At 42.5% G+C, this 21342-nt stretch overlaps 1 protein-coding gene across 12 annotated transcripts in view; it reads right to left on the bottom strand.

Annotated features, from left to right (window-relative positions):
- Positions 1-2041: 2041 nt before the first annotated feature.
- The window catches only part of LOC135493930 (probable phospholipid-transporting ATPase IA), a 59341-nt gene continuing 40040 nt past the window's right edge, over positions 2042-21342 (bottom strand). For 5 of the 12 annotated variants that reach the window (XM_064781598.1, XM_064781591.1, XM_064781601.1 and 2 more), the window contains 10 exons: positions 20837-20898; positions 20340-20396; positions 19631-19738; positions 19014-19102; positions 18217-18318; positions 17711-17740; positions 11032-11117; positions 9777-9839; positions 6590-6633; positions 2042-5348 (listed from right to left, as the gene is read on the bottom strand). In XM_064781598.1, the coding sequence (XP_064637668.1) occupies positions 5295-5348; positions 6590-6633; positions 9777-9839; positions 11032-11117; positions 17711-17740; positions 18217-18318; positions 19014-19102; positions 19631-19738; positions 20340-20396; positions 20837-20898 (695 nt within the window). In that variant the 3' untranslated portion in view covers positions 2042-5294. Of the gene's footprint in view, positions 5349-6585; positions 6634-9776; positions 9840-10440; positions 10474-11031; positions 11118-14856; positions 14906-17710; positions 17741-18216; positions 18319-19013; positions 19103-19630; positions 19739-20339; positions 20397-20836; positions 20899-21342 lie in introns of those variants that run through there. The other 7 variants (XM_064781593.1, XR_010448323.1, XM_064781599.1 and 4 more) reach the window with 7 other exon arrangements.

Genomic DNA, 21342 nt, shown 5'->3' with positions numbered 1-21342 from the left:
GAGACTGGTTGTACCCAATATCTACCCGACAACTCTTTAAGTACTTTTGAGTTCTACTTGGGACCACAGTCATCTTAGAAGACTTGAGCTTGCTTGAGATTCAACTAAGGTAACCGAGATCAGACCCTTCAAGGATTGTATGATAGGGTCATTGCTGTCTCAGGGGTTCTGGTTGTGTAGTACTGTCTGAGCACTACTTCACATTGTCCTTGTTCTCTTTGTGGGATGGGACTGACGGAACTAGTCTCTGGTGCCAATGTACACCATACATTATGTGACTGTTAGGGACAGAGCTCTCTCTGGTGCCAATGTACACCATACATTATGTGACTGTTAGGGACAGAGCTCTCTCTGGTGCCAATGTACACCATACATTATGTGACTGTTAGGGACAGAGCTCTCTCTGGTGCCAATGTACACCATACATTATGTGACTGTTAGGGACAGAGCTAGTCTCTGGTGCCAATGTACACCATACATTATGTGACTGTTAGGGACAGAGCTCTCTCTGGTGCCAATGTACACCATACATTATGTGACTGTTAGGGACAGAGCTAGTCTCTGGTGCCAATGTACACCATACATTATGTGACTGTTAGGGACAGAGCTCTCTCTGGTGCCAATGTACACCATACATTATGTGACTGTTAGGGACAGAGCTCTCTCTGGTGCCAATGTACACCATACATTATGTGACTGTTAGGGACAGAGCTAGTCTCTGGTGCCAATGTACACCATACATTATGTGACTGTTAGGGACAGAGCTCTCTCTGGTGCCAATGTACACCATACATTATGTGACTGTTAGGGACAGAGCTCTCTCTGGTGCCAATGTACACCATACATTATGTGACTGTTAGGGACAGAGCTAGTCTCTGGTGGCAATGTACACCATACATTATGTGACTGTTAGGGACAGAGCTCTCTCTGGTGCCAATGTACACCATACATTATGTGACTGTTAGGGACAGAGCTAGTCTCTGGTGCCAATGTACACCATACATTATGTGACTGTTAGGGACAGAGCTAGTCTCTGGTGCCAATGTACACCATACATTATGTGACTGTTAGGGACAGAGCTCTCTCTGGTGCCAATGTACACCATACATTATGTGACTGTTAGGGACAGAGCTAGTCTCTGGTGCCAATGTACACCATACATTATGTGACTGTTAGGGACAGAGCTAGTCTCTGGTGCCAATGTACACCATACATTATGTGACTGTTAGGGACAGAGCTAGTCTCTGGTGCCAATGTACACCATACATTATGTGACTGTTAGGGACAGAGCTCTCTCTGGTGCCAATGTACACCATACATTATGTGACTGTTAGGGACAGAGCTCTCTCTGGTGCCAATGTACACCATACATTATGTGACTGTTAGGGACAGAGCTAGTCTCTGGTGGCAATGTACACCATACATTATGTGACTGTTAGGGACAGAGCTCTCTCTGGTGCCAATGTACACCATACATTATGTGACTGTTAGGGACAGAGCTCTTTCGGTGCCAATGTACACCATACATTATGTGACTGTTAGGGACAGAGCTCTCTCTGGTGCCAATGTACACCATACATTATGTGACTGTTAGGGACAGAGCTAGTCTCTGGTGCCAATGTACACCATACATTATGTGACTGTTAGGGACAGAGCTCTCTCGGTGCCAATGTACACCATACATTATGTGACTGTTAGGGACAGAGCTAGTCTCTGGTGCCAATGTACACCATACATTATGTGACTGTTAGGGACAGAGCTCTCTCGGTGCCAATGTACACCATACATTATGTGACTGTTAGGGACAGAGCTATTCTCTGGTGCCAATGTACACCATACATTATGTGACTGTTAGGGACAGAGCTCTCTCGGTGCCAATGTACACCATACATTATGTGACTGTTAGGGACAGAGCTATTCTCTGGTGCCAATGTACACCATACATTATGTGACTGTTAGGGACAGAGCTCTCTCTGGTGCCAATGTACACCATACATTATTATTACTAGAATCAGACTAAAGCAATAAGAAATATCTGATGTAGAATTTCCATAGTTTATTATCCATCACATTCACAGTTAATTTGTTCTTCGTTTCACACCACCAAGAGTGGTGTTTATAGTTGAATACATTACATTCATAATATACACTATAATGGAGAGACATGCACTGGTATAGCACAGGAGAAGTCGGCTCATGCCACTGTTTGTGTAACAGCTCTACAACTAAGAGAGGAACGTTCTGATTCACAGTAAAATACTTAGAAAGACCTGTCACTCTATTGGAAGAGCATTTCTTTAAAGCTAAACTGTCTTAAACTCAACTCTAGCCTTCCTACACCATCGTTCTCCTGTTGGTTCATCTGTTACATGTGTTACTGTGACAGAACAGGACATGTTCAATTCAATACAGTATAGGGCTATCTGTTACATGTGTTACTGTGACAGAACAGGACATGTTCAATTCAATACAGTATAGGGCTATCTGTTACATGTGTTACTGTGACAGAACAGGACATGTTCAATTCAATACAGTATAGGGCTATCTGTTACATGTGTTACTGTGACAGAACAGGACATGTTCAATTCAATACAGTATAGGGCTATCTGTTACATGTGTTACTGTGACAGAACAGGACATGTTCAATTCAATACAGTATAGGGCTATCTGTTACATGTGTTACTGTGACAGAACAGGACATGTTCAATTCAATACAGTATAGGGCTATGCTTGGTACCATACATTAGGAAAGATTGGACATATTCAGCTTTGCTTGAGATTATAACCTCCAGGTTGGTTGGGGAATGTATACATACTGGTACATGATGCACTTTAGAGTGCCCTTACCTCTGATTCAAACAAGTCTGTTACATAACTCCCTGGCATCAACTGACTGGCCAACATATGGTCCCCATGGCTTTGTCTCTGAAGAGATACCTGCTCAACTAGGTTATAAAATAGCACACGACATGCTGCTTTCAAAGTCTTCTCCCTAAGGAATGTGCCACAAATTCATCACCTTGTCATTAGTTATTATCAAAAAATTTACAACGTTAAACACTTTTTGTTATTTCAAAGTTTCTATTTGCTGCAAAAGTACCTGTATATTCTGGTGGCACAGTTGACAAAGCAATGTCAAGTTGCAGGAAATTCATGAGTGATGCTTGAGAACTTTTTTAGCTACATTTAAACTGATTATCATTGCTTTCAACATTAATTGATTTCATTTAGAGAGTTAGTTTCCATGAAATTCCACTGATAACGACCGAGGTCGCAACGTCAACGAAAACCAAAACCAAAACAGGACAATACGAAAAGATGAAGATCGTCATAACAACCGTCAAAGACAGCAGACAAACAAACAAGAACGTTGTACTTTTTACAAGCTACCGGTATCTACATTATTGACACTCAATAAACTACACACAGGCAAGAGGAAAACCTACGGACCAACCTCTGCTTCAAGACATTTCTAAGTAGGCAGTTCTTATCATCATACAATATGATATGGTATGGACAGTAGATTTTTCCCTGCCAGCAAAAGCTAGTATAAATCCTCTTTCTACAGTTCTGAACATTTGGTGGTGAAATGGTCGGGGCCTAGACATCAGATAGGACCTAAAGATGAAGGAACTTTTTACACGCGACTAGGCTACTTATTGACCTTAAGCTAAAAGGGCCTAAGTGTCCTCGATAATGCATTACTACTAGGCTTTTCTAGCACAAGTTCATGTAATCTGAGTGCTTTCTAGTAATGGTTTTCAGAAACCGAGTTTTCAAATACAAAGTTTAACATAGCAATCTTAAAACTTTGAAAAAAAATTAGGCCCACACTCCACTATATGGTGCGACCATCAAACACAACACCCTAGTACTTGACACACCCAAGTTATTCAAATGGACTTGTCCATCTCAGAACAGAATCTACAAGGAGGAAGAGTCCACTTGAAGTCGTAGGGGTGGTGACAGAACTTGTTATACACATATCGTACATAGATATACATATTATAGCAATATGAAAAATAAAGTTTTGTATCATACGTTAAATAATTTCATATGTGTACATGTATTTTCAGAAACTTGGGTAATTTTTCTAATTTGTTTACGAACTTGCCAAATTTGGAAGTTAAAACAGCTTAACTACAATGCATGGTAATCTTGAATAATTCACAATAGAGTCAACCCACATTGGAACTGATAGATAATGACCAAAGGGTGACTTCTGTTCTTTGGACTCAATGTGTTGATAAAATGCTTTGCAGAGAACTCCTTCCAATCAAATGCTCACATATTGCACATCCATGAAAATGCTCATTACATATGCACATATCATTAACATAATTAGATCATCAGCTGTGTGACTTGTTTCTAGATTTGAGACAATAAAACCAGTATAAATCTGACTGGTAACAGTCATGTGACTTAGACTATTTAGTAATACAGGGTGAACCAAAATGAACAGCACAAACATCCATATACTTTAAACCGGAAATGTTTGTGTAACTTGTCTTCGCTATTTTTTCATTTTCAGATAGTCACCACAATGTAAGGCCTCTCTATTCCTTCCTTCCAAGGGCCAATTCATCTCTTTAGACTGTGTATCATTTCACAGCTGTTTAGGTTACATTCAAATTCAAACTCCAAAAGTCAAATCACATGACCTTGACTACAAATGACTTTGACTAAAATTGACCTTGAAACACCAGGACAAACATGGCACAAACTAGAATGCGAAAGCTCCACGACGGGAAAATGGAGAATGCAGTATATTTATAGAATATGTATTTTGTTTACTTTACAATATCTATAATCTTAGAAAAATCAACCCAGAGGAGGTGATTTGTCCAAGCTATAGTTCCCATATTTTGGAAGATCAGTAAAGTTTAAAAAAATTCTCCAGAACGACCATGTTCTCTTCTTCCTCGATATTTAATGATGATGAAATCTCCTTCCAAGGTGGAATGATGTTCAACAGTACCCAACGCCTCAAAGCTGACACCACAAATCAAAACAGAATCTCTAAACTCAGCTTTATCAAAACTTGGTCAGAGCATTTCTCATTTTCCACCAAAATAGTCCAATTTTACACAAGTTAGCGAATTTGTTCATTTCACTTTTAAAGATAACACATTCCAGAACTGCTAAAGAATTTGTTTATTTCCCGCTTATAGGTTTCCAAAAGTTTGAAACTGTGTCTAATCGTGTGTCAGCATCGGTTGTCGTTCATTAGCCAAAACGTCTCTTCTAGTTCTAGTGTATATTGGCTCGGTACCATCTCAATCATGTCCAGAGTCCTATAGGCCCTCTGGTTTCGCTTTTGTACTATCATAGGCTCGTATAACTTGTGCCTGCAATGAAAGTAACATCATATTTAATGTTGCACTGCCGTTCATAGATGGCATTGGAGTGGAGATAAGATATACCATCACTACTTGGACAAGTTCAGATATAAATAGTTTGATTTGCTTATCATATTCCTACGTTGAATTTGTCCACAACGATGCTGGGCTTGGACAATACAGTTTACTAACTTGGAAAGCAGTTCAGCACACTCATCAGAGCTGGCACGAAAGTGTGTGGGGGGGGGGTGCCTCAGAAAAATGGCCACACCCAGGTCAATTTTTTCTCTCCAAAATCATTAAAAATTCAAGGTCAATTTCAAAGAATTTTCTCAAATATGGAGGCACACAGATGCTTTTTGAGCATCTATGTAATTAGAGTCTCCACGGTCTATTTCAAAGAATCTTCTTGAATTAGGGTGACCGATGGACCCCCCTCCTGATCCGTGCCAGTCTATCATGCGTGTACTTGTGGTGTGGTAGCAACAGGGATGGTGGCACTACTGTAGCAAGGTGTACTGTGACATGACACATTACCCAAACATCACACATTCAAACAGGGCGGCAGAAAAGTTTTAAAACCAATTCTAAAAGATAAGTTAAAAGATATTGTGAAACTATTGGAAATGGATAAAATTCATAGACAGATGATAGGACTAGGAGTGATCGTAACGTGAAGTAGAACACTGGCAGAAAAGCTGTGGATCGGAATATTCCAGAAAATCAACTATCTACCACAACATAGAATATATAAATCTGTAAAACAATTCATGTATCCAGAACATAACGTACAGAGGCTCAATAAACCTTTACACGAGGTCTTCACGGTAAAAGACGCCAAACAATGGCTTGAGAGGCCTTGTCTTGCGTCATTAACAGTAAAAACCTACTGTTATAAGTTTTGTTTTCCCGATCCTAGGTAGTACCGGCGTATCTTGCAAAGGGCCTATTGCGATTCAGGTTGCTCTTCATTGAATCCACCATCTCAGTTACCAGCCAGAAAACACAACAATGTCTACACTGTGTACGTACGTGCGAACGTCTGCTTCTACCAAGATGGCAGATGGCAGATATCATCTGCTTCTACCAAGATGGCAGATGGCAGATAAATTCCAAATAAAACCCAAATTTCCAACAGACATGTAATGTTCATTGTCTAATATACAATGGAAGTGTCTGGTGCTGCTCTGTCCCACTCTCACAGCTTGGAATCGACAACACTCCTCTATTTGTTTCTGGCTACAACGTACCTGACTAACAACTCCATGTTCCTCCTGAGAGAAAGCGTACCCGTCTGAAAAGAGACAAGAAATCATGTGAATTGTCTGCAAAAATCACAGTTTTCATACTTAAAATAACAGTCTGCCAACATCGGCAGCTCAAACTGATTTTATAACTTGAATCAAAGACAAAACTAATAAATAGTTTTGGTTTTTAGTCCAAAATGATTGATCAACTTGATAAGTGATAAGATGTGAGCGGTCACATGAGCAAGATGGTCTTTACCTCAGAGAGATAAGGTAGAGTATATATTTCATACAAAATGGATTTGGTCAGTACTAATGCGTGACAGGGTCCCATCTGAAACTGTCACTTAGAATGAGATCCTCAGATCAGCTGACTACCCGAGAGGCCAGCTGACCTCATCTGGTGACCTCAGTCAGCTACCAATATATGAACAGATATGAAAATGACAAGAATCTAACAAAGGTCTCCAAGATGACTGACAATGATAAACATTCAAGCTATATTTTATGATTTGAAGGTATCCTAATAAACAGGAAATCCCCCATGGTCAAATATCCACAACAAAAGCCAATAAATCAGCCACATTCTCTATACAAATACATGCAGAGTGCTTGGGAAGCATTCCATGTCCCAGCATAGGTTGTTTTACTGTGAAGTGTACTCAAAAATAGAAGTTGGCAAAGTGGCTCGGTGCTTAAGAGACAATCCCTTGGATTGTGATGCTATCAAAAACTACAAGGGGGAATTTTCTGAAACTAGCATGAATGGGCCTATTGCCACTGCAAGAGGCGGTGCTCATCGGGAAATAGGTGAAATCAAACAGGAAGTGTGTTTGTGTCAATAAAAAACCAAACACATTCTCTTCAAAAGTTGTAATCATCAACACCAAATAAAAAAACAATTTCAACCAAAACGTTCCGACCCAACAAATATCAACATAAAAAATCTCCAAATTCCTAACCCAACACCAACCAAATGGAAAGAAAACACGAGTAGGACCACTCTTGTACCATGCTGCCTTTAATACTCATGGAATGTTGTCTTATGTCATATGCCATCTCATGTAAATATGAAGTAGTGGCAATGTCCGGTAAAGGGTTAAAACTGAATGATCATCATGATTCGATGTGACCACAGGCACAGGAGATGTGCCACAGGCACAGGAGATGTGCCACAGGCACAGGAGATGTGACCACAGGTACAGGAGATGTGGCCACAGGCACAGGAGTAGCACGCTCTTCATGCAAAGCTTAAATTTACAATTGAGAAGTTAAAGGTAACAATGGTCCATCAATCTATACATAGGTGGCACCACCTACAGGCACTAAGGAACAACTTACGTTTTTGAATTGCTACAACAATGAAATTAATAACAAATGCAAAACAAAATTAATTATGAATAAGGAAATGACGAACAAAATATGCCGTGATGTATAAAGGTATCTCATGTGTTGAGGGTCAGCCATGTTGGAGGGCAGAACAATGATTTGTTATGCCTGACAACTGAAACCACTCTATATAGTGTAATGTCATGTGTTTATATGTTGAGGCCTGATTCCTGATTCTCTTTGGCCAGTGCTCCAACAAAGCTACATTTCACCTCCATGTGATATATGTTCATGGAAAAGAATTGCCGTGAAACACCTTTGTACACTGCAAAAATATGGCTTCGCGTAACAAAAATCAGTTTGGGATATTGTTGCAGTCGTAGAGGAACAGGTTGAGAAATGTTCTGCATAATGCAATGTGTACTGGATGTTGTGCAATGGATGTTGTGTAATGTATGTTGTGTAATGGATGTTGTGTAATGGATGTTGTGTAATGGATGTTGTGTACCACTGTTATTGGTGGAGTATGCGTAATGTTTCAAGTATTAAGATTGAGTCGTTCGAGGCGGGTAACCATGGTAACAGATGCAGACACCCTAGCACACTTGGAATAAACCAACAATTGAAGCTAAGTGACGAACCCAAGGCCACCATAATAAGGAACACACTTGGATTACTGACTGAAGCAAATGAGTACATTCAAAGCATGTCGTGTAGTATTCAGAAAACTTAGAAATTTGTAAGTTTGATATTTTGATTTCAGTGGGGGAGTAAAAGTGTTCAGTTGAGTGGAGGTAGCGGTGATGATTATTGCTTGTGGGAACGAGGTTAGATGCAGGATTGGTTATGATTACCCAACATTCACCAGAATGGCCGGATACAAAACCTGAATTTCTGGAAGTGCAGCGCCTCAATCATGCCAGCTAAAGCATTCAGCATAAACAGAATATTGCGTAAAAAACATATTTCTACCACTGTGACCTGCAACACTACTATGACTTCTTCCTTATACTTACTTTCAAGGCATTACAGGCCAATGTCTCTGGTCAAGCCATGCCAATATGATGATGTGATTGACAAGTGGCCGTCGACTGTTCAATCACAATCAATCATCATGTCGTCAAGGCAACCTTGCAGGTCGCAGCCACAGAAATCTCTGGTTTGAGGAGAGGTCTCGCAAACCTGGTAGCTGATCCAGTTTGAGGAATGCACACATTGCTGACTAGTTCCCTGTCTACCAGGATGGGCATGCAGTCATACAGCAACTTCATGTTCCTCTTTTACTCATCAAATACAGGCCACAAGGCTTTCATGCTTTCTTATATGTTCCCTGCTATCTAACCCTAAGCTGGCCAGCTGTAGTAGTCAGAAGTAACATCCCTCTACTCATGCCACATACAAGTCAACAAGTCTGAAACATATTTCATGTTTGAAATGCTCATCAGACGTAATATAGGATTTGCCATCCTTGTTAGGTCACGTCATATCTCAAGGTCGTGTTGTTACATGACACAACAATAGACTCTTTCTGAGCCAGAAGTCTAATCGTCCCTAAGACCCAATATTTCCACACTGTGTGGGGCTGTGGGTCAGCCTTGCCCGAGAATGACAAGTCTTGTATTGCAGAATGTAGCAAAAGTCACTTCTGTCCAGTACAGTGTCTATTCCTTGTTTGAATATCATCCCACGCCAAGAGTTGAAACCGCACGGCCTGTGTACAAACAGGCTGTTTCCTATCTCCCTCTTGACACATCAAGTCATCACAGCATTGAGCTGTCCAGATAGCACAAACGATGTTGTTTTCCATGCATCTAACCAGGTCCCCTCTTTGTACCTATTGGAGATTGCTCAAAGAACTTACAATGTTCTTGGGAATAGATCACAGAGATACTGCAGTCAGACTTGTTCTGATATCGCACTAAAACTAAAAGGCAAAAATCGCAATCAGAAAATGAAACAAAACTACTAGTACTAGCCCGAACCACAAACAAGGAATCATTTTAGAGATATATGGGCGATTATTCCAAGTGTGATATTTAGGTCTGTCTCAGTTCAGCGGTGGCTTGAGGCTTATATCCACATTGGTTTAATGCCGTGTATCAAACACAAGCTATTTGTTATTTTACGCCATGTTGCCCAAGAAGTATCATTAAGTATTGCATTATCAAGGGATGAAATGCTGAAGGCCTTTAGAGTTCTGTTCTATGTAAAGAAACTGTAGCATGGGCCTACTCTGAGCTGACTCCCCTACAGACTGGGCCTGCACCACTTGCTCATTAAACCACTGGACGTAGAAAGGAACTTTCAGGATAGGTGCATGCACTTTACTTCTTACCAAAGGGTGTCACCAAAAAATATCTCAAATTTCCCAAGTTTGAGGATACGTCATGCCAAAAGATAGCCACTTATGTAATTCAGCAATTCAACTTGACGATCTTTCAGGAATACCCTATATAACTCCAACCACCAGCTACAAGCCTCTCTTATTGGGCAAAATAAAGTTTTTGCAACTTTGATAATGTTACCATCATGAGGATAAGATCTGCCTCTGTCACACCCTGTGAATTCAACACCAAAGAGTTACAAGATGGCACGACTAGGAGTCACTTATTAGAAATGAAATATACAATCCTGCTCAAAAGCATGCGTGTTTATCGAAACAAAATGCCATAAAAATCATAACAACATCACAGTTAGTTCAACCAATTGTAGATGATCATCAAATTATAGGAACTCTTCGTGCATAAGTTAAAAAAAAAGAGCATGCACAACATTTAGAGTTTGGTAGAAATTGTCGCATACTTCAGTATCATTTTGTCAGGGTATTGAGCAAGTCTTGATAGTAGGGGAGCAGTTTTGCCAATACTTGTCAAACAAAATGTTGTTTGTCCAACTGCCTAAAGTTGAAATCTCCAACAGTGGTGTCGGACCGAGGTTGAGTGGTTGTGTTACCGGGGTGGTCGTGTTGACTCCAACTTCAACATTGACAAATAGCCGAGGGTAGGCAGCTCTAGATTCTGAAAACTGATTGCCACCGGTAACAATCTGGCTTTAAGATATCGAGCCCTGCATTAGTTATACAACTGCACACTAAGGGGCGCCACAGATAAACTTACGAGGTTGCTGTTCCGTTTGGCCCTGGGGAAGTCTTGATGACGACCTGCTGAATACATTCTTCAGCAGACGTGCAGTCTCCGTCAATCTGCAACGAAACATGAACAATGAGAGATTTTGTTGTTGTTGTTGTTGTTTGGCAAGGACTAATCCCATCTTTGCTTTCTTCCGTTTTCTGCTGAAAGGAAATACCGTGTCATTGGTCGTTATCAAATCAAGACCAACACATCAAGAGGGAGTCGTTTTGGATCGATTCCAGCCTATTTACAAAACACAGCCAGGGCAAAGGGAGCCTCCTCTTAGGGCTGTCGGTGGTCATCATTCAGATGGCTACTGCTGTGCTTTACCTTGCAAGTGAGCTTTGTAAAGCACATTGATGAACTGACCTCGATTAATTTTGTGCACGATGGTCCATGCTTATGGCAATTTGATCAACACTACTTCATGCTATTGATATTGTACACATGACAACAAATGTTGGCCATGGCCAGCAAAACATTAGTGTCTTCTGACATGATGTACCAAGTGGGTCTTATAATCAGCTTTGTCAGACGTATTGCACTGGTTTGTTATTAGTGGTCAAGTGTTAACCACCCAATATGGCAGAACAACATCCTTGGCTAATAACGGAGAATGAACGTCACCCAGAGCATCGAGTCATACCATTTGTTTTGTATCTTCAGCAGTCAGAATACATTTTCAGTGAATTTTTAATAAGACACAGAGATTAAGACAAGAGCAAGCCAAGATGAGTGAAGGACAAAATCAAGCATAGAATAAAATTTGTGACAGTGAGATTTGAAACACTTCAAACACGGAGATGGCAGATTACAGTGGAACCCCGGTAACATGATCACTCATGGGACCGAGGTTGAATGGTCGCGTTACCGGGTGGTCGCGTTAGTGAAGTTGAAAATCCGGGGACAAAATGCATGATTAGGTTTTCCTGCCAAAATTGTTCAACTTATTCATAAGTTCAAAATTCTGAACAATTTTCGAAGTCAACATTTTTTTGGGGCTGATGATGTTTCTTCATTTTGAGCAGAAAAAAAGAAGTGAAAAAAATATTTGGACTTAGAAATTTTTTCATCCGTCAGAGTTGAATTTTTTCATAAGTTCAAACTACTGAAAATTTTGAAAGCCCAAAAATTTTGGGGGATGATGTTTCATCATTTTGAGCAGAAAAAAAACAAGTGAAAAAAATATCTGTATTTGTGAAGAATATGTCAAAATGTGTGTAAAACTAATATAGAGAGCAGAGCAAACACATTTGAACTCTGACGATAAACTCAGTGCAAGCCCCGACAAGAAGATGTGGTCAGGTTATGGCACCAACCAAGGACAGCCTACTTGGCTCCCTCTACCCCAGGACACGTTTCAAGATGTGGTCAGGTTATGGCACCAACCAAGGACACCCTACTTGGCTCCCTCTACCCCAGGACACGTTTCAAGATGTGGTCAGGTTATGGCACCAACCAAGGACAGCCTACTTGGCTCCCTCTACCCCAGGACACGTTTCAAGATGTGGTCAGGTTATGGCACCAACCAAGGACACCCTACTTGGCTCCCTCTACCCCAGGACACGTTTCAAGATGTGGTCAGGTTATGGCACCAACCAAGGACAGCCTACTTGGCTCCCTCTACCCCAGGACACGTTTCAAGATGTGGTCAGGTTATGGCACCAACCAAGGACACCCTACTTGGCTCCCTCTACCCCAGGACACGTTTCAAGATGTGGTCAGGTTATGGCACCAACCAAGGACACCCTACTTGGCTCCCTCTACCCCAGGACACGTTTCAAGATGTGGTCAGGTTATGGCACCAACCAAGGACACCCTACTTGGCTCCCTCTACCCCAGGACACGTTTCAAGATGTGGTCAGGTTATGGCACCAACCAAGGACAGCCTACTTGGCTCCCTCTACCCCAGGACACGTTTCAAGATGTGGTCAGGTTATGACACCAACCAAGGACACCCTACTTGGCTCCCTCTACCCCAGGACACGTTTCAAGATGTTGTCAGGTTATGGCACCAACCAAGGACAGCCTACTTGGCTCCCTCTACCCCAGGACACGTTTCAAGATGTGGTCAGGTTATGGCACCAACAAGGACACCCTACTTGGCTCCCTCTACCCCAGGACACGTTTCAAGATGTGGTCAGGTTATGGCACCAACCAAGGACACCCTACTTGGCTCCCTCTACCCCAGGACACGTTTCAAGATGTGGTCAGGTTATGGCACCAACCAAGGACACCCTACTTGGCTCCCTCTACCCCAGGACACGTTTCAAGATGTGGTCAGGTTATGGCACCAACCAAGGACACCCTACGTGGCTCCCTCTACCCCAGGACACGTTTCAAGATGTGATCAGGTTATGGCACCAACCAAGGACACCCTACTTGGCTCCCTCTACCCCAGGACACGTTTCAAGATGTGGTCAGGTTATGGCACCAACCAAGGACACCCTACGTGGCTCCCTCTACCCCAGGACACGTTTCAAGTTGTGGTCAGGTTATGGCACCAACCAAGGACACCCTACTTGGCTCCCTCTACCCCAGGACACGTTTCAAGATGTGGTCAGGTTATGGCACCAACCAAGGACAGCCTACTTGGCTCCCTCTACCCCAGGACACGTTTCAAGATGTGGTCAGGTTATGGCACCAACCAAGGACAGCCTACTTGGCTCCCTCTACCCCAGGACACGTTTCAAGATGTGGTCAGGTTATGGCACCAACCAAGGACAGCCTACTTGGCTCCCTCTACCCCAGGACACGTTTCAAGATGTGGTCAGGTTATGGCACCAACCAAGGACAGCCTACTTGGCTCCCTCTACCCCAGGACACGTTTCAAGATGTGGTCAGGTTATGGCACCAACCAAGGACAGCCTACTTGGCTCCCTCTACCCCAGGACACGTTTCAAGTTGTGGTCAGGTTATGGCACCAACCAAGGAAACCCTACTTGGCTCCCTCTACCCCAGGACACGTTTCAAAATGTTTTGCTTCTCCACTTTGATTGAAAGAATCAACAAAATATTCTGTACTCGAGTTAGATGTTTAGTTACTACATTGTTAGTTTCTACGTCCAACTACATTGGTTATGCACTACGGTTAGTATTGTTATGCATTCGACCAACTGGTGATATCAGTCGGCAGTGGCGACCAACTGGTGATATCAGTCGGCAGTGGCGACCAACTGGTGATATCAGTCGGCAGTGGCGACCAACTGGTGATATCAGTCGGCAGTGGGAACCAACTGGTGATATCAGTCGGCAGTGGCGACCAACTGGTGATATCAGTCAGCAGTGGCAACCAACTGGTGATATCAGTCGGCAGTGGCAACCAACTGGTGATATCAGTCAGCAGTGGCGACCAACTGGTGATATCAGTCGGCAGTGGCGACCAACTGGTGATATCAGTCGGCAGTGGGAACCAACTGGTGATATCAGTCGGCAGTGGCGACCAACTGGTGATATCAGTCGGCAGTGGCGACCAACTGGTGATATCAGTCGGCAGTGGCGACCAACTGGTGATATCAGTCGGCAGTGGCGACCAACTGGTGATATCAGTCGGCAGTGGCGACCAACTGCAGCTCCCATAATGCCATGCATGACAATGATGAAGAATGTCAGATACGAAAGGTGTTACATTTGCAGGAAATTGGATTTCTACAAACATGTCTCCAAGGTTTTTGCTTTTGACATTCTGTACTCTTCCTCAAATCTTGTCCGACAAACTACGACTGAATAAGATGGGTATTAAGGTGATACATGTATGTACAGTTATCTTCCAAAGCAAAGCAACTACTGTTTCCAAACGGTGTTTCTTACCGGACATGATATATGTGTTGTGATCTTAAAAGGTGGACACATGCAGCATCTAAAGTATGATATGAGAAGAAATGAACTTTGTGGTGTAAATCCTGGCATGTAGTAGGTCAGGCCCATGCATGGTCATCCTGACCCGGTCACCCTCATATTCTGTATTGACCGAACCGAGATAGACAATTCTTCATCACTGTCATGCAGCTCTCCCCTCCAAGCTCAGTACGTCTCACAGCGCCTTCCCAGAGCAGGCAAACCTTCATCACTGTCATGTGGCCCTCCCCTCCAAGCTCAGTACATCTCACAGCGCCTTCCCAGAGCAGGCAAACCTTCATCACTGTCATGTGGCCCTCCCCTCCAAGCTCAGTACGTCTCACAGCGCCTTCCCAGAGCAGGCAAACCTTCATCACTGTCATGTGGCCCTCCCCTCCAAGCTCAGTACATCTCACAGCGCCTTCCCAGAGCAGGCAAACCTTCATCACTGTCATGTGGCCCTCCCCTCCAAGCTCAGTACATCTCACAGCGCCTTCCCAGAGCAGGCAAACCTTCATCACTGTCATGTGGCCCTCCCCTCCAAGCTCAGTACGTCTCACAGCGCCTTCCCAGAGCAGGCAAACCTTCATCACTGTCATACGGCCCTCCCCTCCAAGCTCAGTACGTCTCACAGCTCCTTCCCAGAGCAGGCAAACCTTCATCACTGTCATGTGGCCCTCCCCTCCAAGCTCAGTACGTCTCACAGCGCCTTCCCAGAGCAGGCAAACCTTCATCACTGTCATGTGGCCCTCCCCTCCAAGCTCAGTACGTCTCACAGCGCCTTCCCAGAGCAGGCAAACCTTCTGGGTTGTGATGAGAAGCAGCTGTGAAGCCATACTGCACCTATCCATTCACCGTGTTCGAACTCTACGTTTGCAATGATTTCTAACCCCTAATCTCCTGGTTATCGGAATCTGACATCCTATGTTCTACCCCACTCCCAATTTCAACTGCTAGCTAGAGACATCTATTAACCTTCACAACCTCAAAGCGCCTTCTTCTTGCTCTCAGACTGCCAATGTCTCAACACAAAGTGACAGAACCTCATTGTTTCAGGCCGCAATACTGAATTACATACATGCTCTTGGGATTGTTGAACACTGCTGATGTGATGCAGCCAGAAATGACAAAGTTTGGTCTAAAAAGCTGTGAATCAATACAAGTCTGAAGTTGTCTTGACAATTTCAGATGACAGTATGAATGTTTCGCGGAGAGTTTCCTCACCAATTCCTCCTGCTGATCAGGTCAATATCAGGCAGAGAGTCCCCTCCACGTTTCATAATCTTTGTTTTGGTAATCACAAGGTCAACATTCACAGCTTTTTAAGATTTTTGAAGTCATTTTAAGACGTAAAAATAACAAATGATAGAATTGAATGAGATTTGAAGACGTAAAGTTGGAGGTGAAAGGTCAAGGTCGACAACACTTACTTTCCCCTGGGGTCACAGGTGACGAATGAGAAAACATAACCATGAGCACACGACGCATTGAAATAATCAGTGCAAGGAATCAACAATAGAGGGCAGCATTCTTAAAGGAGGAGTTCAGGGATAATATGGGGCTGGCAGTGTGCTGACACACATTATCTCCTTCTACTTCACCTTTAAAGGTGCCATGAATACACATCGCCGCATGCAACTTGAGACTCATTCGAAACATTTGGCCAAACATACCATAATAACGTGTTTTTCATATCGTTTTGGTGAGGTACTTGGTTGAGCTCAGGAATGTGACCAGATCACATCAAAACATAGTGGTGTGACACAACACTCGATTATCCTTTGGCTTGGCCTAATGCTGAAGAAACAGTAGCTCTTTAGCTGTGTCAACTAAAGCTGATCAACTATGATGCCGGCTGCCCAGGACTGTGTAACATTACTATTTGTCATCACACTATTACAGTTAGGAGACATGAGGTCAGCCAGGTACCTTTGGCCAGATCGATCTGAAAAACACTTCACAAAAAGTTCATGAAAATATTGCTGAAAGGAATGAGGATTATTGTTTAGCATTCGTTAGTTAGACTCCACTACACACACGACAATTCATATGATAGAAGATTGTGTATGGAGAAAAATCTAGAACCCACGCCAAGCAAAATGTTTAGCTGGATATCAGCGAATCTGGAGGGGGGGGGGGACTGTGTGAAGATGGCATACCTAACCTTGATGTGGCCATGTGACCTGCTCTAGACAATCATAGACCTACAGCAGGGACAAGTGATACTAAGACTCAGACATATTCGTGTAGGATTTGGAGACAGATGGGGCAGTCAGGATTGACACTGTCAATGGGAGGCGGTGGCTGTCAGGATTATCAGCTTGATGTCCATGCATTGTATCGAGTTACGACAGGCAGATTTGACTCGCTCTGTTGGTGAGGAATTTTGACATGGTGGACAGATTTTAGGATGGGACAAGAGAGGAGTAAGGTGTCACCGTCTGAAAATAGATTTACGTCTCCAAGAATAGAATACCTTTTGCCAAATGATGTGATGCGCCTTCTTAGAAATAAATTGTACCTGTAAAAGGGATCTCAAAGTTTCATCCGGGGAATGCGGACCTGTCTATTAGGATTTATTGGAATAGGATTTCAATACTCAGGGAGAAAAGAGAGCACTGCTACTTGTCAAAGACGATCTGAGGATAAAAGATTTACTTTAGGCAAGAATACCTGGTTACCATCGGATATTAGAAATAGTCCACACACCAGTTTAGTAATTGTACCCTCATTATACATGCACAGATAGTTAGTAGAGAGGGGGTTAACTTTTTACTCGCTAGACAGGGGTCAGACTCGGTCAATGCTATGAGGGCCTTTTACTTACGAAGATGCACGATATACTAAAACTCTTAATCTGAAGGAATGAAATACTGAAATAGGTAGAAGTACACAGGGATCGGGGCTTGGGAGAGCGGAATCACTTCTTTGACTGCAGAGTCAGGCAGTTCACAGGGATCGGGCCTGGGGAGAGCGGAATCACTTCTTTGACTGCAGAGCCAGGCAGTTAGGTCTACCAACTTCACAACACTACACTTGAGTACCAATATCTCAGTAACCAACACTGAACCTGATTTCACCGAAGGAAGCACGGGAATTATAGGCAGGCACACAGTGCAACCTTTTACTGAAAGTTGCCATGGCATATGAGGTGTTTCCCAATTTCATACACTTCCAAGTCCATTTTGATAAATGTTTAAATCTGATGAAAAATAGAAAAGGTCCCATCCTGTGTGAGGAAGTCAGAGTCTTACTGGAAGCTATTCTTGTATGAAAAACCAACACATGTCATGCTTAACTTGTCACTTCTACAAAATATATAAAGTTGCTCACCTCTTTTTTGTTGCCTGTAATACCACCTTGGAAGGATCCTGGTTTTTTATCTCGAGTTCCTGAACTTCCTCTCGCAGCGTTTTGAAAAGTGTTCGTCGAACTCTGAAAATTGAACGTTATTCCCTTGAATGACTTGAGACAGTTATGCTCCTAACCAACTGGAAATACTAATAGGAGAAGATGTTAGTGTTCATATAGCAAACTAGAATCAAGTACGCACGTCTCTTACAATCAACAGAAAAGGGAGAAAATAAAAAATTCTTACATTTTTCAAAACAGTAATGCACTAAACTTGGAAACCAATTATGTGACGCTATCAGGAGCATATCTAATTATGAAATATTTGGTTCCCACATCCGAGTGGCTTCACTGACGAAGTTTAGAGGCTAGAAATATGTAACAATATCGCGGGCTATCACATGATATTTTTAAGGAACAAAGCTCTATGTTAAATACTTCAAGAAGTTAAACACAGAATTTGATGAAATTGAAAACGATGACTTAAACGTGAGTGTGCATGCTTGAAGCAGTGGTGTCTACAGATATCTAACAATAAAACATCTCTGAAAGCCGTCCAAACAATGATCAAGATATATTTTCATGGGAGATGGATTGGATAACTCTGAAAACATAGCAATAAGTTCAAAACTTCTTTGAAGTCTACGTGGTCTGTAAGGATTCACAGTCGGCCACACTGAGATGAAAAGATGCAATGAAAGAAAACAAGCCATGAATATTATGGGATGGCGAATATCAGAGTCTGGACAGATTTCTCGGCTGAATCCAAAACTACTCACACTTTCCAAGCTAAGTCTCGTACTAAACACGCGATCGGTATCAACACCAACGCCATCCAGAAAATAGGGCAGTTGAACACGTACATGTCCTGGAAACAGAAAAGATATGTATTTGATATTCGACAGAATGGTTCCAGAAACTGTTATTTTTGTTGAGAAGGCATTTACTTTTACTTCTTGATGGTCTCAGGCTATCCTGCTGTTGATTCTATGTGACTCTTCCAGCTGGTTATCACTTGTCCCAGCCATCTCTCCAACTCTTCCAGCTGGATATCTCTTACCTACCAAGCCTAACATCCCTGAAGTTAGATCAAACTCAGAATATATATGAGGTGTTTTGACTTGGTTATTGAGTCTGAAGTATTTTCACTCTTCCAGCTGGTTATCCTTTCACTGGATTTTCCCCCTCATCCAGCAGGATGGACAATGCCAAAGGATGGGTCGGCCTCACAACAAGGCTGAAGACTGATCCACTTGGGCACGGATCACTACTCCTAGCTGCCATTGCGGCCCTTACAACCTCAGGTCAACTACCTCAGAGTAGTAGTAGTTGTAATAGAGGAAGTGGCTTGTTATCACGAGCCATATCACTCTTCCAGCTGGTTATCATTACTCACCATTCCCAACATCTCTGGCCCCAGATCAAACGTGGGATAGACATGACTGTAAATAGCTAGGAAGATGAACCAACTTATGATACTGCCCCAGATCGCCAGGTGAGACAACTGAAAGAAAGAAACGCAATAAGCTGTCAGGTAACAACAGGTTGCCAAGTTCTGGTTCTTCTATGGGCCTATAGGTGTCAGTGTATATTGTGTGGTAGGGGTGCAATTCACCTCCCTCCTGATGAGCGCCATCTGTGATGTAGTGGCAGTATCAAGTAATGGGGTCAGGCTCTGTTGATTTCAAAGTCACGACTGACGTGTTATCAGAAACATCCTGGCTGATCACGGAAGTCACGACTGACGTGTTATCAGAAACATCCTGGCTGATCACGGAAGTCACGACTGACGTGTTATCAGAAACATCCTGGCTGATCACGGAAGTCACGACTGACGTGTTATCAGAAACATCCTGGCTGATCACGGAAGTCACGACTGACGTGTTATCAGAAACATCCTGGCTGATCCCGGAAGTCAAGACTGACGTGTTATCAGAAACATCCTGGCTGATCACGGAAGTCAAGACTGACGTGTTATCAGAAACATCCTGGCTGATCACGGAAGTCAAGACTGACGTGTTATCAGAAACATCCTGGCTGAGTCCATTGAGTTTCCTCGAATGGCTGCACTGACTAATCATACCAAAGTTTTTATTCCAACTTACCCAGGTCCACGCATTAGTCTCGAGACCTGCCTTCAGGCACACAGTAATGATGACGTACTGAAACAGATTATTACAAAAGTTAAAAGGAATGGATACTTTAGATGAAGGAATCTATTAGTGGAGTTTATGATATGGCAGATTTACTAACAGGTACCAATAGTGTTGTGCATACATGTACACTGTGGTTTGCCCAAGACATTCTACTACAGATATTGAACAACCACAGGAGCTACAAATATGACATAGGGCTAACAAACTTTAGGATACAATGAAGAAATGGAGAGGACGAGTATATCAGATGAACAGGGCTGACTGTGCATGGTGTGAATACAAAGAAGAAGAAAGAACACATAAAGACAACAAGTTTGCTACCATCAAGCCATCAGGATGTCTACGCTCCGACCTTTTCTTAGTAAAGTGATTCTACTACATTCTGTACTCTCATAAAACCAATTCCATCATAAATGCACACAAAAGTCACTCAGATGTATACTCACTGTGTAAACAAAGTTTCCAAAGAAAAGGTAGCTTCCAACTTTACCATTTTCAAAGGCAATATCTGAAATAAGAAATGAAATAGTAATTCCTCTTACAGCAGTAACAGGGACAGTCAAGTCAATCACGACAGTTTTATCTCGCACATCTTCCATGGCTATTACAGAGCTCAACTCATCTCAATGCAAGTTTTTAACCAGGTAACCGCAACAAATCAGCAGCCAACCGGCCAACGTCGGATTTTTCAGAAACCAGAATATCAGAAGAATTTACGGTGGAACCCCAGGTTGAATGGTCGTGTTACCGGGGTGGTCGCGTTAGTGAAGTTGAAAATGCCTGATTAGGTTTTCACACAAAAATTGTTGAACTTATATCAAAATCCTAAAAAATGTTTAAAGTCAAAAATTTTTTGGGGCTGATAATGTTTCTTCATTTTGAGCAGAAAAAAAATTGAAAAAAAAATTTGGATTTGAAATTTTTTTTCATCTGTAGCATGACAAATTTTCCG

Source organism: Lineus longissimus, chromosome 9, assembly GCF_910592395.1.
Source record: "Lineus longissimus chromosome 9, tnLinLong1.2, whole genome shotgun sequence".
Classification (NCBI taxonomy): domain Eukaryota; kingdom Metazoa; phylum Nemertea; class Pilidiophora; order Heteronemertea; family Lineidae; genus Lineus; species Lineus longissimus.
The sequence above is the reverse complement of the archived record's forward strand: the minus strand, read 5'-3'. Positions and strand labels throughout refer to the sequence as shown.